At 37.8% G+C, this 23087-nt stretch overlaps 3 protein-coding genes across 3 annotated transcripts in view; 1 reads left to right on the forward strand and 2 right to left on the reverse strand.

The window, feature by feature from the left end:
• Window positions 1-156: 156 nt before the first annotated feature.
• LOC655426 (E3 SUMO-protein ligase RanBP2) lies at window positions 157-13956 on the forward strand. The gene is made up of 9 exons (XM_961971.4): window positions 157-371; window positions 2149-2374; window positions 2426-8015; window positions 8064-8293; window positions 9391-10494; window positions 12532-12828; window positions 12880-13303; window positions 13420-13603; window positions 13650-13956. The coding sequence occupies exons 1-9, from the start codon at window positions 297-299 to the stop codon at window positions 13857-13859; spliced, it is 8340 nt and encodes a 2779-aa protein (XP_967064.1). The 5' UTR covers window positions 157-296; the 3' UTR covers window positions 13860-13956.
• Hgsnat (Heparan-alpha-glucosaminide N-acetyltransferase) lies at window positions 13948-18245 on the reverse strand. The gene is made up of 10 exons (XM_008192837.3): window positions 17947-18245; window positions 17007-17164; window positions 16708-16963; window positions 16506-16656; window positions 16255-16459; window positions 16050-16208; window positions 15875-15996; window positions 15660-15829; window positions 14339-14525; window positions 13948-14291 (listed from the first exon to the last, which is right to left on the reverse strand). The coding sequence occupies exons 2-10, from the start codon at window positions 17160-17162 to the stop codon at window positions 13988-13990; spliced, it is 1710 nt and encodes a 569-aa protein (XP_008191059.1). The 5' UTR covers window positions 17163-17164; window positions 17947-18245; the 3' UTR covers window positions 13948-13987.
• Window positions 18246-18435: 190 nt separating this feature from the next.
• LOC655262 (glutamate receptor ionotropic, kainate 2) overlaps window positions 18436-23087 on the reverse strand; it is a 46284-nt gene continuing 41632 nt past the window's right edge. Inside the window, 4 exon segments of the mRNA XM_015978099.2 lie at window positions 18436-18758; window positions 18988-19230; window positions 21977-22468; window positions 22534-22731. Coding sequence (XP_015833585.2) covers window positions 18678-18758; window positions 18988-19230; window positions 21977-22468; window positions 22534-22731 — 1014 coding nt within the window. The 3' untranslated portion in view covers window positions 18436-18677.

The following is a 23087-nucleotide window of genomic DNA, read 5'->3' on the forward strand; positions in this document are numbered from 1 at the left end:
AAACTGCTCATTGTGGGATTATTTATTTTTGTTTCAATTACTACAGTCATGTAACTGAGTTGATAAGCTGTAAGAACAGCTACAACAGCCCGTAATTTGCATTTTTAATTTTTTTATTTGGATACCGGTCCCTCCAAAAAAGCAAAATCCCTAGCTTTGATTACTGACGTCAGTTGTAAGATGGTGGACGTCCGTTCGTGCGTTGTGAAATCTCATGTTGTAACGGTTTTATAAACGTTTTCTAAAATTTGTGAAATTGCTCGTTTAAATGTACGTTTGAGTGGACGCTTTTCAAAATGTTTCCCACAAGGAAAGCCGATGTCGATAAACACGTTGAAGAATGCTTGAAGAAGATAAATAACGAGACAGAGGTAAGGTTTTGAAATCGCTGTCATTCCGTTACGCCGGTCGAGAATTTCTCATTTTTTCGCGTTTTGAAAACGCGTTTGCTTATCAGAAAGGGCCCAAAAAACCATCACCCTTATCGATTCCACCTGTCCTAATTTTAAAAATTGCGTATCATTTATTATTGGAAGAATGTCTCACGCATCAATGTCACATGCAGGGAACCTTTGGCGGGAAATTATTTTTAGATTATAAAAATTCTTAAATTACGCTTCGTGTTAGGTCCAATTTGCCAAGATTTTTGGCAGTGTTGGCGAATCGTTGGCCTTTTTTGTTATCCAGCTGAGCCGGCAAGGTCATGCCTAATCAATAAATTGGCTAAACCCTTCTATCATTTGAAATACTCATTAACACAGTTATTAATTATTATATTTTGTAATTATTATTAATTTTGTTACACCTCTTACACCGTGGCGGCTTGAGGGTTCAAGAGTCAGTGAACAGCTAACAGCTAGTACACAATTTTTTTTTGTAGTTAATGATAGCTCCAAGTGCTCCAACATTTCATTTTTAACTTTAAATTTGTATGTGTAATTGTGTATGTATGTAAAAACTCGCCGTTACTTATTACAGAATTTGTCTCTGTATTCTTTAACTAAGTGTAATGTCTGGATTTTTTTTAAACAGCTTTGAGCTACAATCCATAATTTTTGCATTTGGACATGTTATTTCACAAGCTTTATGAATACCTAACTCAAAATCAATAACAATTTTTCTAGAATTAAGAGATAAATTATATATGAACATCTTTTAACAAAGTTGCATATTATTTTTTAGTTTTATTTAGTAACAAATCAAATACTAATGGTACGTAGTGCCCATTCCTAAAGCTATGAACGGTGAACATTTGACAAAAAAATCAGTACAAAATTCGAAGGTAACACCATGAAAAGTGTTTATACTGAACAAATAAATTTCTAAAACAACTAAAGACAATTGTTTTGTTTGTTCATCGACTCAAGATTCAAAATCTTCGTGCTTTTTGGTTTTTAGTTGTAATGTTGCTGCCAAATATTTCTTCTGATTTTCTGGAATCATTTTCTCTTAAGTCATCATCCTAATGTATTATTTTAGAATGTTTTTTACACAAATCTTTAACAGCTTTTTTTTTTACTGAGTTACTGATTATTTGCCGCGATATGGTTGAGTCTATGTTTGTGGAAACCAGAAAACTGTACTATTTTGTCTTCTTGAGGAAACTTCGGATATAATTTGCCACTAGCGTTTTTTACAATTTCTTCAAAAACTTTTCGGAAAAATATAATATTATAATCGTACTCGCACACTCGTAACTTTATTGAGTTATACCGACACTACGATTTTAAAATTCTAATAACTTTTGCTTTATATTGATTCTTCTTTCAATTCCTTTTAATTTTCAAACTGACTCTGGTGGGTATATTTCTAAGAAATTACTGTCTCATTGCATTGTCTCCTTAATGAGTCCCTATTACCTGGCCTACCAAGGGCATAATTGCACCCACTCTGTGGGGTATTGTGGTCGAACTCAGCTATCGGTTTAATCCCTAATTTTAGTATCAAAGGATTATTTTTGCAGCGGTGGACAAAAAAAATCAATGTTGGAGTTACAGTTAGGGTTGAATTGGCCTTCTTATATTATCCTCATATTTTGTCTGCAGTGCGATAAGCTGATAAAACACTAGACTTGATTTGTGATAGCTGATTAACTGTAATATTTCACTAATAAAGATACGTAAAATAGTAAATTTCGTTTTATTACAGCGCAATCTTCGTTGCCTGTCTTTCGCTAAGCAGTATTTCAAAATCGAGCGTTTCGAGGACGCTCGTCGTTACGTCTCGACGTATCTCAGTGCAAGACCAAATTCTGCAGAAGCTCATTGCTTGCTGGGCAAATGCCTGGAAGCACTGGGCCGTAAAGAAGCCGCTCTTCAAGCCTACACGACCAGCCTTCGGCTTGACTCCAAACAAAATAATCTCGTCCTGAAAGGTACGTGAAGGCTTTTTATTTTCTAATTTTTCGGCAACGTTTGCGTTCCAGTTTGCGAACTCTTAGCCTCCGACGACGTGGAAATGGACCATTCCGGTGCTCGGTACTTTTGCGAAATGGCCCAGTCTTTCGACCCTCACAATCCTGCCATCTTCAACCTGAAACAGCGCATCCTCACGTCGGAAAATGACGATCCTCGTGATGTCTCCAATCTGATTTTGAAGGAGTTAGAAACGCGGCCGACTGACGTCAAGTTGCGGGTGCGTCTGTTAAAACATCTCCTGCAACATCATTTGGTGAAAGAGGCGTACAAGCATGCTGCGGATATTGAAGCCAAAGACTTGGCGATTTTTTGCAATGTCACTTGGTACGAAGCCGTAGCCGAGGTCTTGGTCAAGTACCAAAGAACGGTTTCGTTGCCTAACTCGCTCGGTTGGGAGTTTTGGTTTTTGTCGGTCTCCGTTCTGGACAAATTGGCCGCATTGACTTTGTCCGAAACCAGCGAAAATATCAAAACTACAACCGAATACATCAATGCAATATTTAACTTTGACCAAACTTTGACAAAAGCTGCTCTCAACATCGGCGATTGTCCCGACAAACACCTCATTCAAGAATTTCTGAATCACCACAGCGCGCAGTTGTGCTTCCATTTCGTCACTTTGGTGTTTAAACAAGCACAAAAAGATCTTATTAAGTACAAGGAAGCCGCAAATATCACTCTACCGCTACTTTTCGCGGCTTATCACTCACAGCCACCCGATCTACAAAGCATGTGGTTCAACCACGCGCCTGAAAATCGCAGAAATTTGGTACGGAGGTGGCGAAAGGAAGCCGCGTTCAGGTGTTCACAAGCCGGGCATGTTTTACAAGCGGCTGCCAAAGACCGGAAGTCGATACTCATCGAGAAAGCCAACCAGTATTCAGTGGGCATGTGGCGAGAGCAATTGTTTAAAAAATTGTTCGTCACACGTGACCAACAACTGAAAATGAAAACAAGTTACTTTTTGAGCGACCAAAAACTACTAGAAATCACAATAAGGTTGCCGGAAAGTGGCGAATTGCTTAAATACGACGAAGAGGCACAGTTGATATTCCCCGACTCTTTACACCACCACATTTGGATCGCACTGAATAACAAACTATCCGATTTGAAATGCACAGTGTTCGAAGGTTTGCAATACTCGATCAAGAACCTGAAAAATTGCGGCGCCGAAACTCTGAACGTGTTGGACGTCCAGGCGTTTATTTACTGCGCCACCTTGTGTTCCAAATACAATCAGGAAAATCTGCGCCACATTTCGTACTACAATCTCGACAAACCTAACGTACTTCCGGCCGCCGTGACGCAAGAGTTGGGCACTCACAACCAAAATATTTTCTTCAAGGCGGCCTACAAAATGTACAAGAATGAATACGACTCCGGTTTGGATCAACTGAGACTGACTTTGGTGGACGGAATAAAAATTCTCCGGTGTGTGGATAACAGTTTAGACGTCAAGCTTCTAGTGACACTGGCACAGACATTCGCCGAACGGTCCAAAAACACGACAAAACAGTCCGAGATTGAGTTTAACGAGGCGCGAGCCGAGCTGTACTACAAAGCGGCGTTACCGATTTTGGAAAAAATGAAGAACAATCAAGCGGTTTCGTACCCCCCTAATAAACTGTTCAATTACAAGTCGAAAGACATGCCTTTGACTGAGATTTGTGCCCATATCGAGGCCGCGAAATTATTCAGCGGTTGCCAACTCATGAAGAAGAAGGAGAACGAAAAAGCGTTGCGCATTTTCGAAACTTTGAGAGACCCGTATGCGAGTTTTTACCAGGCTCAGATCTACAAACACATGGCTGATCAACAAACGAGTCAGAATCGGGAGAGTGTGACTTCGGAGATGCGCAGTCAGAATATAATCCTGCTCTCGCGTGCTAGGGATTGTCTCTACTTGACGCTGGATCGGCTTAGGGAACCGTCAGTCGATCAGAAGCACCCCTTAAACGAACAGTTGGGGACTGAGATTGAGAAAATCGAGCGCTTGTTGTCTAGAATTGACCCGGACTGTACCAACAGGAATGAGTGTGATGGGATGTCGGACGAAAACGTCTCATCGCCTGATAGCACCGGTGATCACTACGTAACGGGATACACTGGCAATACTTCAAGTTACTTTAACGGGGTTTTTACACCAAGGGCGGAAAATCACAATCATTCCACTCCTTACCGGTCCGATCTTTTCAAACGTGAGGCCAAACCGAGCCCTGAACGACTCGATGCCCAATTGAGACAGCTAACAGCGTCGAAAGACGCTGCCATTAACCATATTCTAGAACACAATAAAATGATGATGGAGTCGCACAAAACCCTAGTAGATGAGTTGAGAAGTTTCAAAGACGCTGTTAATAACCTCACGGTGACTGTCGATGAACTTAAGACGGTGAAACACAGTTACGAGGAGTTGAAAGACGTGAAAAAGTCGGTGAACGAATTGAAGGCGTCTGTGGACGAATTGGACAGTTTTAAGAACATCACCGACATGGTCTACGAAATGAAGAAGGAACTGACGGAGTTGAGGAAAGAAGTTAACAAGACTGGACAGTTAAGTGATGAGGATATCTATGGCTTGGCGAACGAATACGGTGCTGAGTACAACTTAAATTCGAACTTGGCGGCTTACAATTCGAATTTCTACCAGAACTATCAGGCGAGAATGCCCGGAACGTCGCTCTATGGCCCTCCGCCCTTATACCCGGGCATGTACCCGCCCATGGCGTACGCCTACGGCGGTCTAGGCTTGCCCCAGGGCGGTGCGTTGCCGTTCCCTCAGGAACAAATTCCGGGAATTTCCGGGCAGGACTTCCGCGCGATTTCCGCCGCCTTGTCACAAGTGCAACAACCTGCAGTAACCTACGGCCAAACTACACCCCAAACTGGCCTTAACCTACTCACGGCTCAGGCGCAAGGGATTTCCACCCCTAACCCATTATTTAAGACCACGCCAGCCACCAGTCAGAGTGTTTTCCCGACGATTGGAGGTGTTACCGTCACAACGACACCCACAACGAAAGCCCCTCCTGTGAATGTTGTTATTACAGCCTCTGATCCCTTGCCCACACCCAAGGTTACGACCACCCAACCCATCCTTTCAGTCACCATTCCGCCCCAACATTTGAAAGGCAACGTCCCCAAAAGCCAACCTCACAATTACCAAATTCCCCTCCCGACCACCACAGCCCCCAACACCTCGCCGTCAGTTTTGAGTAAACCACCGCCGGCCATTTCAACTCAGAGTATTTTGTCGAATGTCGCACCGCCGGTTTACTCCGCCGTGTCGGATAAAACCCCGGTCAATGTCAGTCTGGGCTTGCAAATCGAAAAAACCCTCGAACAGAGTTACAATGCGAGCAAGAACGAGTCGTTGAATAAGAGCAACGTTTCGACGAGTTCGCTTGAAGAACACGACCCGTGTCCCGATTTTAAGCCGATTATTCCGCTTCCGGACGAAGTTCCGGTTGTGACCGGCGAGGAAAACGATGTGGTGTTGTTCTGCGAACGCGCTAGGTTGTTCCGGTACGTCACCGAGACTAAGGAGTGGAAGGAACGCGGTGTGGGCACTTTGAAGATTTTGAAGAACCCGGAAACGAAGAAAGTTCGCATTTTGATGCGCAGAGATCAAGTGCATAAGATATGTGCCAATCATTTTATTACGAAAGAAATGGCGCTGACTCCGAATGCCAAGTGTGACAGGGCGTACATTTGGGCGGCGCACGATTACGCCGATGAAGAAGTCGTGTTGGAGAAGTTGTGTGTGAGGTTTAAGACGTCCGAAGAAGCGAAGAAGTTTTACGATGTGTTTGAAGCGGCCAAAAAGGGGTTAGACACCGAGGAAAGTAAAGAGGCGGCGCCAAAACCCGCCTCTCTTGGTGGTTTTGTTTTCACGAGCACGCCGACTTTTAAGCCCAAGGAGGAGAAAGTTGTCATACCTGTTATGAAAGAGGAGCCGGTTAAAGCTAGTCCTTTCTCGAACTTTGTGTTCGGTTCTACGAAAAACACGAGTTTTCCCACGTTCCAAACTAACTTTTCACCAGTTCAGAAACAAAGTGAAAGCCCAGGTGGCAAAGCTAAGGAACCGGTCGATGATGAGACTGAAGAGTTTGTTCCAACGGCTGAGTTCAAACCAGTCGTGCCTTTGCCCGAATTAGTCGAAGTCAAAACTGGCGAAGAAAATTGCGAAGTCTTGTTTGAGAGCCGAGCGAAAATCCTCCGTTTTGACACGAGTGAAGAAACGAAAGTATGGAAGGAGAAAGGAGTTGGTGTTTTCAAACTGCTTAAGGACGCAACAACCATCAGACTAGTCATGAGGCGAGACCAAGTCTTGAAAGTGTGTTGTAACCACCAACTACTCAAAAACATGGAATTTAAATTCATGACAAATAATCCCAAAGCACTGACTTGGTGCGCGAAAGACTTCTCTGAAGGCGTCCTTAAACCGGAAACGCTGGCTATAAGATTCAAAACAGAAGAGCTGGCTAATTCGTTCTTGAAAGCCATCCAAACCGCTCAAGAGTCACTCGATGAAAATAACTGCGTGTCGGGTAAAACCCCGAAAATCGAATCTCCGGTTAAACCGACCGGTTTCGGCGATAAGTTCAAACCGGCGAAGGGAAGTTGGGAGTGTAAAAATTGCTTCGTTGTGAACGACGGCAAAGCCAACTACTGTGTGGCTTGCGAGACACCTAAAAACGACACAGTTCCGAAAAAAAGCGAGAGTGACGCTTCTGGAGCTGCGTTTTCTTTCGGAGTTGGCGTGTCCAACTCCTGGGGCAACGCCTTCAAGCCTAAGGAAGGTTCATGGGAGTGCAAGACTTGCTACATCAGAAATGACGCCGATAAGACACACTGTATGTCGTGTGAATCGCCCAAAGACGACACAATTCCGAAAAAAGAGCCCGAAAAGGGGGTGAATTTGGACACTGGTGGTTTGAAATTCACGTTCGGGGTTCCGAAAACTGCCGACAAGCCAACCACCGGCTGGGGCGATTTATTCAAGCCCAAGGAAGGGTCTTGGGAGTGTAAGAATTGTCTAATCCAGAACAATTCCGATGTCGTTTATTGTGTGGCATGTGAGAGTCCGAAAGATGATACAGTTCCGAAAAAGGAAGGTCCGAAAGGTGTCAATTTGGACACTCCGGGTCAGAAATACACTTTCGGGATTCCTTCGACTCAAGCCGGAGCTAAAGCCACGTTTACTTTTGGCCAGAGTAGCATATCAACCGAGAAACCGTTCGTTTTCAAACCCAATGTCAGTGTGGAGAAAAAAGACACTTCAGCGACTGAAAAATTCGTGTTTGGCTCGCCACAAAAGCACGATTTTGAATTCACTCCGCGGTCACCCAGACGTATCAGCAGCGGCGGTAAAGACGAGGAGTCTGATGCCAGTTACGTGGAGGAAGAGGCTGATAATATTTACTTCAAACCGGTGATTCCGCTCCCGGATAAGGTTGAAGTGAAGACGGGTGAGGAGGAAGAGGACGTCTTGTATTGTCATCGAGCGAAGCTTTACCGTTTCGTGGATAAGGAATGGAAGGAGAGAGGAATCGGTGATTTGAAGATTTTGAGGCGGAAAGATACCGGCAAATTAAGGTGAGTTTTGTGGTAAAAAACGTATTTTTTTAATTAGTAAAATTGCAGGGTTTTGATGCGGCGGGAGCAAGTGTTTAAGATTTGTTTGAACCATATTCTCACTACTGACATTAAGTATTTGCCCAAGGATGATAAGACATGGCTGTTCCATGCGTCGGATTATTCCGAAGGCGAAATAACCGAAGAACAATTTTGTCTTAGGTTTAAGAACGCTGAAATTGCTCAGGAATTTATGAAGGCTGTGAACGATGCTTTGAGTGGAGCGTCCTGTGATACAGGTAAGATGCCAAAGTTTTGCGATGGAAATTGTAATTTAGTTATTTCTGTCGCTACTGTCACGATTTTTCTTATGGCGTCGTATTATTTGTACAGTAGACGGTCAAGTTGAATAATTTACGATCTGAGCTGTGAAGAATTTGCTCATTTTTATTTATTTCATTCTAGATCTGGGTTTTGTGATATTTAAACTTATTAATGTGATGTTTTTGTAACTATGGTGGTAAATCTATTAAATGAATCAGAATTATCGGATTGAAATGAATAATTAGGTAATAAAGATTAGAGTTGAATTTTTTTAATTAAATAATTGTGCACATGTGTGTATTCTTGAATAATATTTACAGCTTTTGATATTTTTTTATAAATTATTTATAACATTATGTTTAAACATTATTACTGACTTAATCAGTGGTTTGAAGGAATACTAAAAGTTTTGACCACATGTAATTTTTAATCATTTTTTAGATTTATCACTTCTATTTACTTTTTACTTGTTCCTCAAGATTTTTTATAAAGATATTTATTTTCAGCTTTAAAACATTTTAAGCAAATATTTTTAAATTTCAATTTGTCTTATTTTATCAGTTGTGTGCAATAATAATTTCGTAACATGTTAAAAGAAACTGCAGTAATTTTTTTTTTCAAATAAACAAAAGTTTAATAAAAAGTAATTTTCATATCAGACGTATGTGCATGCTTCTTGAGCTTTTTTTCTAATCAGGCTTTTATTTTTTATACCAGTACCGGCACAGTATGTTCCTAACAGTGATTCAATAACCATTAACAAAACTGTCGTAGCTTAATAATGTCTTAACAATGTGATACAACTCGCTAAAAAATTGGTAAAGTGTGAGGACGTTAAATTTTTATTATATCATCGTCAAAACACTTTACTTTTTTTAGTTTTTGTTACCCGTGGTATTGTTGGTTTTATTTGGTACATTTATAAAGGAATAAATAAAATTCGTGCATAACAATTGGATTTTTATTTCACCAAATAATCCCAATAATCACCTAACACAGCACTAATTACTACTAATCATAGGTAAAAGTAGTCGTAAATGTTATAAATCTTCATTTATGTAAAATTTTGTAGGCAAGAAAATTGATGAAACATCCGAAGGGGAAGACGTGGAATTCATTTCCGAGACAAAAGTAACACCAGAAGAAGAAAAAGAAGCTCTCAGATTAATGTTGCCTCCAAAGTTTATGTCTTATCGTCAATTACCCGACTGTCAATGCGCGCAGTGCAAAAAAGACGACGAATATTTGAAAGATCTCTTCAAAACGAGCGACCAAAAGTCTACCGCAACCCCTCCAATCAGTCAAATTTTCAAAAATTCGAATACGCCATCTATCAGTACGTCTTCTAGCACAAGTTCGATTTTCACGACACCGAAAGAAGAAGTGTTCAGTTTTAAAGCAGCTACTGAGACAGTATCATCGCCTGCCGATAGCTCGCTCACTCTTAAAAGTCTTCTAAGCAAACCGTCACTTCTGGTCACTCCTGTAACAACTTCCAGTGGAATATTCAGTTCTGCCAACAATTCATCGAATATCTTCTCTTCTCCTGCCACCTCAAGCAATTTATTCGGCTCAAAATCGCCCTCGATTTTTCAAACGGCCAGTGAAACCAAGAACGAATCGTTCACATTCGGGGCTAAAACACCCGACACTACCTCTTCCAGCATTTTCGCGCCGCCAACAACAGCTGCGAAATCAACCGGAAGTATTTTCGGGTCCGGTAGTGTGTTCGGAAGCGGTGGCGGAAGCATTTTCGGCTCGAAATCGACCCCAGTTTTCGGTTCGGGACCGGGAATTTTCGCTGCTACGACCCCAACGACCACAGCTCAGTCTAGTGGAATTTTTGGGGGTGCAACCACTACGAGCAGTTTTAAAACCACGGGTAGTCTTTTTGGTACTCCGGCCACAACCACAACGGGGAGTATTTTCGGGGGTTCACCTGCAGTTTTTGGTAAAGGTACAAATAAGCCGATATTTGGAGGAGGCGACAGTCTGGCGAAAGCGACCGAATCGCCCGTCAGACCTGTTTTTGGTGCTGCGGTTGCGCCAACCGACGTCAAAACAACGAATTTGAAGGATGAGGATGCTCCGGTTTTGAATGCTGAGTCTGGAATCACGTTTGCAAGCTTGGCGGCCAAAAGTACGGAAAAACCGGCGTTCGCCAAAGAGAAAAATGGTGAGTTGGAAAAATGTTTGAATTATTTTTGTAGTATTTTTTATTGCTAGCGCTTTAACTGTAACTTAATGTTCCAATTTCAAATACAAATTTGTAATACTTTCTGTGAAAAATTTAAATCAACGAGCGCTAGACTGGTAGCTCAAAGTAATCGGTTCCGAGTACCTACTCTGACTTGGACATTTTCTCGGTAATTGCAGTTGAAATCAAATACGTATGGGAATTAATTTTAACATTGCTGCTTGTGTGATTGAATGAATTGAATAATTGTCTATAATAATGATTTAAATTATTTGAGCAAAGGAAAACCTTAATCTCTGGTCAGTGTGAAAAAGAAAAAGCTCACGATGAGCTCAATTAATGCTCCAATTAATTATTAATTGTAATACAGACTTTTTTATCTACACTGATTTTCCTGCGAGCTTCAAAACAAAAACTATTACAAAAATATTTCATAGGGAAGTATTTTTAAATAAAATCTTAAGCCGAAATTACGACTTATGCATCATTGTTTTTAATTATAAATACTTTAAAAACGATTATATTTACAAAATAACGGTAAGCCAGGGTCTTATACAGAATTAACTTTTTTTAAATGGTGTTTATAATTTTTTTATAATATTCAACTGTTTAAATTTTTTGGACATCCAAAGTTTCGCAAATACGTATTACATTTTATTTTAGAAACTCGATTTTTTAAAGATTTTTATTCGCAACAAATAGTGACAATTAGTTAACGGTTAACAGAAAATGCAAACAATCAATATAAAACAGTAACAAATACTAGACAAGTGGATTGCCAATGATTCGCGGGTCAGATTTTTATGCTAAAAATAAGGAAAACTACACTGTGTTCTAAAGATTTTTTAAAAATGTGAGTCAGACGTAACAACTGAATCTGTGGTTTTTGATGAAAGAAAGTGTATTGAAAATAGGAAAATGCCTAAAAATGGAAAAAGTATATCCAATAGGCTCCTAAATCTAAAAATCAATTGCTTTTCAGAAATATTTAAATTACATTTTTTATTACATTTTTGTGGAAATTTTAAAGTAGCTTTTCATTAATCATAAAAATCAAAGATCAAACTGGTGTGAAAATTTTAAAAATCGAATTTCATAAAAAATGCGAGTTATCAATGTTTTCATATAACAATGATTTACTAATCCGCCTCTTTTTAACATACACATATTTTTAATGAGAACAAATACATTATGAAAAACAAGCAGAAAACGTATTTTTATTGAAAAAGTGTATAGAAATATCAGGAGTAAACAATGAAAACCGTTTTTTTTTCTTGAAAAAAACTTTTATTTGTTATTTCATATTATATTATATTTTAATTTAATAATTTATTCTAAATTAGATAAAATCGACGGGAAAGGATTCCCAAAATCGCTGCTGAAATAAAACATAATAATTAGTGGGAAATAATGAGATGTGAAATTCAATTAGCAACAGAAAAAAAATATTTTTCTTAACATACTGATATCTTGTTAGTGTATGATATAAATGATATTCAACTACCCACTTCATAGTGGTTATAAACACTTTTTTCTGAGCTCTAATAAAAAAGTTATAAGTCTTGATAACAATACTTTTCTGGCGTGATATAAACTATGAAGTAATCTAGGCTGCTTTGATTTGGAAAGCGTAATGTGTGTTCGATTTCGATTTAATATCAAATAAATACAAATTACTTTACCTAATATTTTCTTGAAGTGCATGAATAATTTATAACAGCTAATTTCGAAATAAAGTGCAACGCTGGCGTTTTTTTAGTTTTAAAAAAGCTAATATAAAAATTAGTTTGACCATCAGGTGTATTATTTGATTCACCAAATACCAATTTTCTAATTTAACAAATTAAAAATTGTGGCCGTCTTATTAAAATTTAAATTCTATCTAAAATAGAATTTTTGGGTTTTATAATGAATTATAAAATTTCCATTAATGTTTTTTTATTTTTAAATTTATTAATAAAAATACGTTTGTACTTCTTGTTATTTCTTGTTTGCAATGCTGGGACATTTTTGCAGACTCTGAAACCCCATTTGCGTTTTTGGGTGCCGGGGCCCCAGTTTTTGGCTCTGCCACCCCCGACAAGAGCAAATCAGTGGCTTCAGAAGAGGCAGAAGGTGGAGGTGATGAGGAGTACGATCCTCATTACGACCCCATAGTGCCTCTACCAGACGCCATTGTTGTTTCAACAGGCGAGGAAGACGAAGAAGTGCTTTTCAACGAACGGGCAAGACTGTACAGATTCGACGCTGATAATAAAGAATGGAAGGAAAGAGGAGTTGGCCAAATGAAGATTTTGCATCATCCAATCAACAGTAATGACCCGATCTTAGTCATCTGACTTGAGTCAAATGTGTTTTTTGCAGATACTTACCGGTTTTTGTTAAGGCGTGAGCAGGTCCACAAAGTGGTACTTAATCAGTTAGTTATCCCAGATTTGGAGCTCCAACCAATGACGACGTCTGATAAAGCCTGGGTCTGGGGGGGCTATAATTACACCGACGATGGTTCAGCTTTAGAAAAGTTGGCTGTGAGATTCAAAAACTGCGACTTGGCCCAAAGTTTTTACAAAGTTGTGCAAGACGTGCTTGATAAAGTTAAGAAAATTCAGTTGGAGAAATCCAAAACTGAAACAGCGGGGCAAGTCGACTTAACGAAACTTATTCCGTCTTCGATTCAAAATTTCGGGGTTGAGGAGGTGAGTGGGGACGAGCAAGCCGGTAAGGAAGTTTCCTACGAGGAGGAGGACGATGAGGAAGAGGAGGATGATGAGGATGAGGACGATGATCGGTAGGTCCTTGTTGCCTAAGTTAGTGTTACGTTTGATTTGTACATTTTATTATCCAATTATTGCTGTACCTTGATTTGAAATAAAGGTTTTGAAAAAAATTGGGTCTAAATTTCAGTACAGTGATGTTCATGAAACGGTGTACTCTCAGTGAAGAGGTTAATGGCGAATGGAAAGAGGTAGCTCTTGGTGACTTGCAAGTTTATTACGACCCGGATCTCTATGCGGCAAGAATTTGCGTTAGCAACGATAATGGTGAAATTGTGAGCAATACGGTTATTGAAAAGAATACCGTCATGGAGGTGGGTTATTAATTTTTTTGTATTGTTACTAATTTTTAATTGCTAGTTGGATAAGAACAACTGCGTTTGGAGTGCGTACGATGAGTGGGGAGATGAATACCGGAACAGGACACTCAGGGCTACATTCAGCAGCGCAGCAGCTGCACAAGAATTTCACTGTAACTACGTGGAAGGCTTGAACTACGCCCATGAGTTCGACGTGGTGAATGAAATGCCGGTAGCGACTGAGGAAGAGACTGAATCGTTAGGTCATTAATCTGTGTTTTTATATATTTCCACTGTTCCTTTTACAAAGTTTTAGTTTAGGAATTTTATAGGAAAGTAGGTTTTACGCAAATAAAAACTTTAACGAATTTCTTGTTTTTATTTCCAATTTTACAAAAATCAGATTGTGAAGAAATAATTTATTCTGTACCAGTGGTACGCCACCACTACCCAGAACCCAGCGCCCCATAGGTTTTCAAAGTGGGCGATGAAATGGGTCCCGTGTTCTTTTTCACAATACACCAACCATCGTACGGGAATGTGTCCGTACGTCATTTGGTGGCCAACATAAAGCAAAATAGCGTTCATTCCCGCGAAGAGGAAAGGTTTACCGCTCCACCAGTTTTTGACGTCGATTAAAACGTAACAAATTGAGAGCAGGAGGAAGGCGAAACAACTCGTCACCAAGACGAAGGATATTGACCTGAAAAATATTTATTATTAAAAGAATGAGAATGAAAATTAAAGTACCAAAGATTTTTATTTACGGGGATTAGCCCATCTTCCTTGCTGAAACCGCAAAGAGCGCCCCCGACAATTCCAGCCAACACGCTCCAAGAGAGCCAACGAATTAGACGAGCCGAGTGTTCCTTGTAAACCAGGAGAGTGATTCCGGCTTGAACTCCGATAAACACGTGCACGATTGAAGTCAAACACCCTGTATAAAATAACTAGATCATATTTGCCATTTTTCTTAAGTCAACGAACTTTTGTAGCTCAGTTATTAGTAAACACCTGTATTAATTCAGGTCAATCAAACTTAATAAGTCTGCTAGACCTTGGTCAAGGCGTACGTACTAATGCCATCAAGAAAGCACCGTTTTTTAAATTAATTTTTAAAACTAAAGGTATAAAACTGATTTATTTTGGTTTTTTTATTATTTTTTTACAGTAATCTCTGAACCGATTAAAAAAAAACTTTAGGGACATGTAAGAAGCTAAGAAGGCATCCTAATGAGCACTAAAAAATAATAGCATGCCATTCAAAAAAGTATTTTAATAACGTCATACTTTTTTTGGTACACTGTATAATCAAAAATATTTTCCTGAAATACGTCCTAGAGTACAAATAACGTCTATAAAGTATCATAAGTCCAGCTTTACTAATAAGTAATAACTGATCTACAGAAGACGGAAGCTAAGCTGGGCCACCCTGTATACAGTTGTCCAAGCAAGTTTTATCAATCATTAAATGTTAAAATATTTAAATAAAAAGTACATTTACAATCTTTTGTGTCACCTAAAATTATTTTTAAGTATCCAGAGTGTTTCATAAATGAAATACAATATAAACATGTTTTTTAAATGAAACACCTTATATATGTTTTGCACTTATGGACGTAATTTTTAATACAAGTGTAGCAGCAGCAAGGTGCGTTTTAAATTTTGCTCTGTTAGGTAAAGAAGTCGTATCTAGAAAAAAAGACAATGTAATTGTATTATATTTTGTATCACAGATTTTTCTACTTTATTTTATTTCACAATCCAATAATTTTTTTGTTCGTTGTTTGTTGTTTTCTAATGATTATTGTTTACTTCATCCCTATTTTTTTCTTGTCAAAAATGCTCTAACCCTTCGTGGTTCTTGCTGGACAAATTAGTTATTAATTTGCAACTGAAGTTAATTTTAGATTTTTTATTGGCAAAAATAACAAAATAGTTTCTAATTTTTTCCGTCGTAGAAAAAGCATAGTATGCAGCTCATTCACTAAATTTATTAAACAATAGCTTCATTATGTACTACGCTTAATAAAACTACTAAACATGTTGCAAATAGTCTTAATTTTTTTACCCAAAATTCCTTCGGGGTCAAACGCCTGTGTTCCTAAATAAATTTCTTTGCTTGTGGGTTTCTGGTACCTGTGATTGCCCAAAATAACGGCGTCGATATACCCAGTAGCTCCCCCTGTGCAGTTAAAATGTTTACCATTTTCGTGTAATCCACCCGGTCCTAAATAGCCCCTAAATTTTTTTCTGTAATTGAATGAAAAAAAAAGGGATAATTACCGAGGACAGCCTTCGTCCGCCAAAAGAAACAAAAACATGCAATGCACGAAAAATATGATCAACACAACGATCCAGCCTTTCCATAAAACCAGAATATCGGTGAAGAATTTACCGATTTTATGCTGCAAAACATAATTTAGCAAATTTTATTTTGAAACTTGGAAAAAATGCGTACTTTTGACTCCGAAAACTCTCGTTTCATGAGGAATAAACAAATCGTGGTCACCACAAGATAGCATATTCCAAACCTCTGCAGCACTCCAAATATCCTCATGCATTCTAGATACGGTCCAGCGTTCAAAAATACGCCCAAACAAAATAATTTTATCGATCTCTAGAAAACAAACTCATTTTTTTAACTCGGTAATCGCTGTTTCTACCTTCAAGACATTCAAGAAAATGTCTTTATTGGAAATTTGCTTTTTAAAACTTGAAGTCAGCGAAATGGGCATACACGCGCCCATAATCCACATAAACCACGGGAAAACCAAATCGGCAAGGTGTAAACCGTTCCAGGTCGCGTGGTCTAAAACCGGGTATCCACCTGATCCGTAATTCACAAATATCATAATCACGATACTGATCCTAAACCGAATTAATTAGATTTAAGTAATTAATTTTGGTAATTCACCCCCGGAAAGTATCAAGCGACTTGAGCCGTTTTTTCCCTTCGGGCTTCTTCTCCTTGGTTTCACTTTTGGCCACAAAGTGTTTCCATGCATATACAAGACCAAAGACCCCCAGAAATAGGGCACAATAAATTACAAAAACTGTCAGGGCGGCTAAAAATTCTCCAATTGAATTTGGTTCAAATTACGGTTTAACTAACTTACGAAAACTTATGCTCACTGCGTTTTTTATAGTGTTCACGGTGCATTGATTCGCTTTAGTTACGTTGACTTCGTATATTCCAAACTCTCCAAATTCGTCACCGAACTCACAAACATATTTATCCCAAGAGTACAATATTTCACTATTTGTCGTGCTTATCCGGTACAAGTTATTTGGGGTTTGTTTCAAAATTAATCTGGTGTTGTCTAACAGAATAGCGTCGTCCGGTTCCAAGTGTTCCAGTTTAACAAACGGACACTGATTGAGCAATAAATAAAGCTATAATCACACTGGTACTTACTTTAACACAATCGACATGTTTTCGAAAAATCCTGTATACTGTTGTTGGGTCTTCAAGATTTATTGAAAGGTAAGCTTGGTCCATGCCCAGCAAGGACATGTTGTAGCCTTTATAGTCATCCTGTCCATAGTCTTCAAGCCACGATAAGTCGGTCATTTCTCCAGAAATAAAATTTTATTGCAATAATTAAAATTACAGCGACAATTAAAATTTGTTGTTCCATTAAAGAATGCTTGACTTATTCTAAATGAATTGATAAAAAGTGATAGATATAAAGGCCAGTAAAGTATCGCACGTCACGAGATAATATTGTTTCCAATATAATTAGTAAATACCTCCAATTAATGTATGTACCTGCCATCCACGTGAATAAATAAATACACAAAAATTTTATTAGTTCGCTCTCTTGATAACAATGTTGCGAAACAAAATTCGGGTCCGAAGAGCTAGTTTTGGCACTTGACCATTTCTATTCTGACGTTTACGCCCTAGAGAAAAACCCTACACGACTTCACAATGCGACATCCGAAAGAGCCCCTCGAGAGAAAGAAATATTGTAAATTCCTTCAGAGGCTCTGATAGCAACAGCTGGCCATACAGATGCTCTGCGATTATTTTTATTGTGCTTTTTCTAGCGTAAAACTTAAATATTAACATTTATTTGAGCCTCGCGTATTTTATTACCTGTTTGCATTGCCACAAGTGAGTGCTTTCGTGTAATAATAGTGGACTAGAAAAATAGTTTGGAAAATTAAAATTCTGGCGGCAAACGTGGACACAAGTGTGTCAAACTAATCACGAAATTGCTTAATTGCAATTTAACTTATGCATGTTTTGATTTTTAAGAATATGAGGTAAACAACTCAATTTATTAAAAAAAAATATTTGTTACAATGTTTACGAGTGGTTGTTTTTAGAGAAAAAAGGTATTGGTACTTACTTTGAGATCCACTCTGTTGCACCGATAAAACAATTAACAATAATATGCTGTTTAGGTACTTTACAACATAGCGATACTTATCCGTGAACGGGCTTTGATAAGATAAAAAATGATAATTCCACAAGAAGAGATTTTAAGTTACTGCTGGTGCTGTATCGTGTCACTTGAGTTAATCTGGACCCCCTCTCTCACACTCTAGGGGGGCTATTATGAAAATTAGTCTCAAGTTTTAAAATAGCTTAGTTCGTTGATAATAATCTGATTTTTATCACCACATATTTTATTGTTCCGAGTAGATCACTCATCTTCAAGTGACTAAGAGATTAGTAAAAATTATGCTTGTGCTAGAAATTTCACGGTGTTGAGTAGGAGTATGTTCTGCTTTCACTTTTGCAAGTGTACCATGTCGGCGTAAGACGCAATCAAAGAAACATAAATGAAAAGTCAAGGTTGCGAATATGGGTTTCAAAAAATAGTAAATAACCGTAGTCCAGTTACATAATTTTTATTGTTAAACATTCACACATGAAAATACGTGCTGTTATTTACAATACTTTTAAAATGCATTCGGAGGTTTCATGCAAGAAGTCGTAGAAAGGACGGAAGATCGACAACTCCTTGCATGAGACGATTAAAATCTAAACCTAGTTAAGAGAATGAACAACTTATGCACTAATTGTACCATCTCTAAGAGGCGAAAGTCCAAACGAGTTATTTCGCTACTTTTACTCCTAGTTGTCCAGCTGCTGATGAAGGGGGTGCTGGGGCTGCATGTGGTGTTGCAGTTCCAGGGGTATCATCATGCGATCGCGCTGAAAACATGGACAAAAAATAAATAAAGAGACTTCGCTCCTAAGCGGCTCAGTCCTCCTGATTTTTCATCAATCACAATCCAATCTGAAAGTCCGTAATTAAGTTAATTGCTTGTTCGTCAAACGAGCAGATAAAGCTCGCGGAGCTTTTATCGAAAATGGCCACGAGACGACATTAGACAGTTTCCGTTCGATTGGCTTCCGTTACTTAACAAAATATTGTTCTTACCAAGGATGTGTCTTCCGGGCAAACATGTGCCGAAAGACCGTTGGTCGGGGGCGGCCTGGACGGGGGCTGCGGCGGATGGGGCGGTATGTCCAGCATGGCGGGGACGTACGTCGCCCCTGGCAGGCATTTGGAGCATTGGCGGCGCAGCGCTGGACGTTGGCGGGAGCCCCGGCAGCGGAGGGCGAAGCACAGCTCGCCCCCCATTTCTGAGCACAGGGACTGGTGCGGGGCGCTAGCCGAGCGCTGAAAATTCAGTTTAGTGTCAAAATTTGTGTTTACGTTTAAAATTTTCTATTATGAGTAAAATTAACAATTTTTTAGAACACAGTCGCACATTGTATTTTTTTAATTACGTATATTAAAGAGAGACAACAAAGTTGTCGACGGCGTTAACACATTTCCCGGCTTTCTAATCGAAAAAAAAAAATTGGAAATGTTATATGATAGATATATGATAAACTAAAGTCAGAGTATCAAGCTGAGAATAAATTCTCCACAAATCAACCATACTGAGATTTTATTATCGAAGCAGGTTCTCTATCTTTGGTGATTTTCATATTTAGCTAGACAACTATTTTTGAGCTCGAAACATTTTCGTTGTTGCGTTGTATAACCATAAGGTTTTTAGGTGATTAGAAGAAGCTTATATTCATTTTTCTCATTATTCTTAGAATTGTTTAATTTTGATATTTCTATTTATTTTTTTTCGATATTTTTCTATTAAAAGTGACTTAACTTACCTTAATGTTCTGCATTTAAAAACTTTAATGATTTGATTAATTAATTCACAAAATGAAAGTCGCTTGTTTTTTCTTTATTTTTAATTTCAGCTGATTTTTTTCTAAAAATGTTTTCTTCGAATTATGTTTTGTATACCACACTTTTTTGTATTATTATGTTTTTGCAACATTTGTCTTAAAAATTAATACTCTATAGGATTTTTAAAGGATATCTTAATTTCTTTATTATGGTAGATACGGTAAACACTTTTCTTTCTAATTTGACTATGAGTATAATTTGGTTGCAAAAATTTTGTTGTCTTGGTTTAGCACATTACGTACAAAGTCAGGGTCTGTTATTTACTGATATTTAGCAGTGCCCTCGTGTACTTAATTTTTTTTTAATGTTTCTTATTAATTAAAGTAAAGATTAAACAGAAATAAAACTATAAATAATTGATTATCTCACGTTTTCAGAGAATATTTTATAGTTTTTTATTTATATTTGCTATAAATTTATATAAGTCGAGTTTTTAACAAAGTGATTCCAAAATATGATTAATTTACAAGAAGTTTCCAAATTGGATTAACGGGAGTTCAAACAAACTAAAGTTTACAATATGCAAACAACGTAAAGATATTTTTTAGTAATTAGTAATTTGTAGCAAGAGGAGTTTTTAAAATTTACTCATTTTTTTATAATATAATTTGTTACTATTAATTTAGCAATTTTTGCTAAAACGTCAACGTAGAACGTCTGTTTTCAGTGTCTCCTGATGCAGTAATTCTACAAAGAAATTTTACTAGTTGTACCAGTTTTAGTACTTTGTCAGCATTTTTAAAATCAGAAAATTCAACTTTCTCCGTTTTTTTGCAAATAATCAATAAACAGTTTAATACATATTCCAAAATTTTAACTACTCGTATTCTTTGTATTACGACTAGTTACCGGTTTTGGTCTATTTTTGTTTTTTAACGGTTGTTTTGGTCTATTTTTGAGTAATTACAATATTCCAGCAAAAGTAATACGACGTGTAAAAATATTACTTAGAACATTAGTGATTCAAACATGCTTTCTTTATCAAATTATTAGCTGCTTCAAAACTAAATAAAAACGCCAACGTTGAATTTTCTCCCAAAATTATTTTTGCACTTCAAAAAAATTAAAGCTTATGTAATTTATACTTTTATTCCTAAACATTAATAACTATTTTACAGTTTTATCAATCTTATTTAAAAAAATAATTTGGTAAAATGCGACATTGTTTTGAAACAGCTAATATTTTGTATAAATACTTATTTCAGCTGTATATTAAGAGTGTAATTTCAAAAATCAGATGAACATTTAGCTACTGAAAAATAGCTTTTTAAATTAAATTTATTCTTTCCACTTTGTTATACTTAATTATCATATTTTTTTATGTAAATTAAATATAATAGGTTTTGAAAAAAGTATCGCACACTTTTTCTGTTTATTTCGACTTTTTAAAGTTATCAACAAAATTTTTAAACGGGTGACTATTGAAAAGATCGACTTTATTGGTATTTTAAAAAACTTTTATTTTTCGACACTGGCAAAATTTACGGTTTTTCTCCTGTGTAAGGAAGTTTTGACAACTGTTTGGCATTTCTCAGTACGAAACGTCAGATTATTTTTAACAAATTTAAAGCAATTTTAAGTCTTGTTGAGTCTATTTCGAAGAATAAAATGTTGTATTCAACTCGTTTTTGTGTAAATCGGTTCATTTATTTCGCCTCGTGGATGATAAACTATTCTTAAAGCGTCCGATTTACACTCAAACCCATTAAATAAATAACTATTAATAAATGGAAACATTTATTGTTCTAAAATGGGCGAAAGTTTACCTACCTATTAATTAAATTACGCATATTTTGTAATTACAAACATTGATTTTTGATTAAATGTTGTCAAAAAATTTGGTCGTTAAATAAAATATCACACTTTAATTCCAATCAAGAAGTCACCTCATTTGTCTAATTTATAATGAAATTGAAGCAGGAGGTACTAATTCGATTTTAAAAACAATGAGACAGTAGTTAGCGGGCGGAATATAATTTTATTGTTAATAAAGCTGGATTACTCCGCTATCAATACCGCGGGGAAGCTCTAAAGGGCCGCAACTTTAATGGTAAATGATATTCTTTTTCTCGCAAGGACAAAGCGAGTCTTTTATTAAATTCTTATCTTTGCGAGACGAATCAGCCTAATAAATTAATCTTAGTATTTGAAAAATAAGTCGTGAGCTTACTTTTTCGGTGAGTGCGTTTTTCTTGGAATTGTAGCAGAACTCGCAGATTGCGATGATGACGGCGAACGCGAGTCCGCAGAGTAGCACGACGAAAACCCCTCCGATGTTATCGACACCCAAAGAATTCGCTTTGGACTCCTTTCCCTTCTCGTTCCTGCTGCACGTCTCCCCCGTATTCTTCCACCATTTGTCGTACAACATTTGAATCTCTCCCTTTTCCTGTAACTCTAATATCGCGAGCGAGATCTTGTCCCGCCACGGGCTCCCCATGGGAGTGGCTATCCCGTATCCCTTGGAGTCCAGGAGGCCCCCGATTTGGGTCAAATTGCAGTCACGTTGGACGGTGTAATCTAGCATCGTCGATTCCATAAGAAATGCGTAATTCCCCTCCAGCACCCGCTGGATGCCCTCCTCGTACGTGGGGACGAATACGGACGGCTTCCGGTTCTCCATAAAGCGCCACATTTTCTTGTACGTCTCTATCATGGAGTCCTGAGGAGGATTAAAAATTTAGCGAATGTTGCCGCCGGCGGAAGTGGGCTGAAATGGGTACTCACTCTGAAGAAAGTCATTGTCGAGCCGCTTTCGAGTGTTCCGTAAGGAATTTCAGTCTGACCTGCAAGATCCTCCGCATTTTCGATGGGAGTTATCATACGTTCCACGGTGAGGAATGCAGCCAAGTTTGCCGTGTACGAGGAGATTATTATCAGGGTGAAGAACCACCAAATACCGCCAACTATTCGCGTCGAAGTTGCCTAATCAATCAACGGATTAGAAACATATTTTCCTTTCCATTTACAATTCTATCAAGTTTTAAATTAAATAAGGCTGTAACTCCTAGCTTAGCTGCTATTAAACTCAATTTTCTTGTTCTGGTAGTAAAATAGTGCAAGTTTTATTGCTCCCCTTAATGAGATCTTCCTAACGCTGAATTACGAGATGCTTGCCCTTTTGTGGGTAGTAAAAATTTAGAAAAGACTCTTAAAGTTATAAAATATAACTTTTCTAGCATATGACCCTAAAACTGTTTTATAGACTGTAAAATTTAGGGAAATATTTAGTAATAAAATGTATAAGTGAAATTTTTCTTGACCAAATTTTTGTGCCTGTT

The sequence above is a fragment of the Tribolium castaneum genome, chromosome 1 (assembly GCF_031307605.1).
Source record: "Tribolium castaneum strain GA2 chromosome 1, icTriCast1.1, whole genome shotgun sequence".
Taxonomy (NCBI): Eukaryota; Metazoa; Arthropoda; class Insecta; order Coleoptera; family Tenebrionidae; genus Tribolium; species Tribolium castaneum.

What these genes read in the sequence shown, in the direction of transcription:
- LOC655426 (XM_961971.4), top strand. Translation starts at nt 297, where the DNA reads ATGTTTCCCACAAGGAAAGCCGATGTCGATAAACACGTTGAAGAATGC. An exon ending in TGGAGCGTCCTGTGATACAG is followed by an intron (nt 8,294 to 9,390) that starts GTAAGATGCCAA and finishes AAAATTTTGTAG; the next exon opens with GCAAGAAAATTGATGAAACA. An exon ending in TTTGCATCATCCAATCAACA is followed by an intron (nt 12,829 to 12,879) that starts GTAATGACCCGA and finishes TGTTTTTTGCAG; the next exon opens with ATACTTACCGGTTTTTGTTA.
- Hgsnat (XM_008192837.3), bottom strand. Translation starts at nt 17,162, where the DNA reads ATGACCGACTTATCGTGGCTTGAAGACTATGGACAGGATGACTATAAA. An exon ending in CGCAGTGAGCATAAGTTTTC is followed by an intron (nt 16,657 to 16,707) that starts GTAAGTTAGTTA and finishes GAGAATTTTTAG; the next exon opens with CCGCCCTGACAGTTTTTGTA. An exon ending in CCCGTAAATAAAAATCTTTG is followed by an intron (nt 14,292 to 14,338) that starts GTACTTTAATTT and finishes AATATTTTTCAG; the next exon opens with GTCAATATCCTTCGTCTTGG.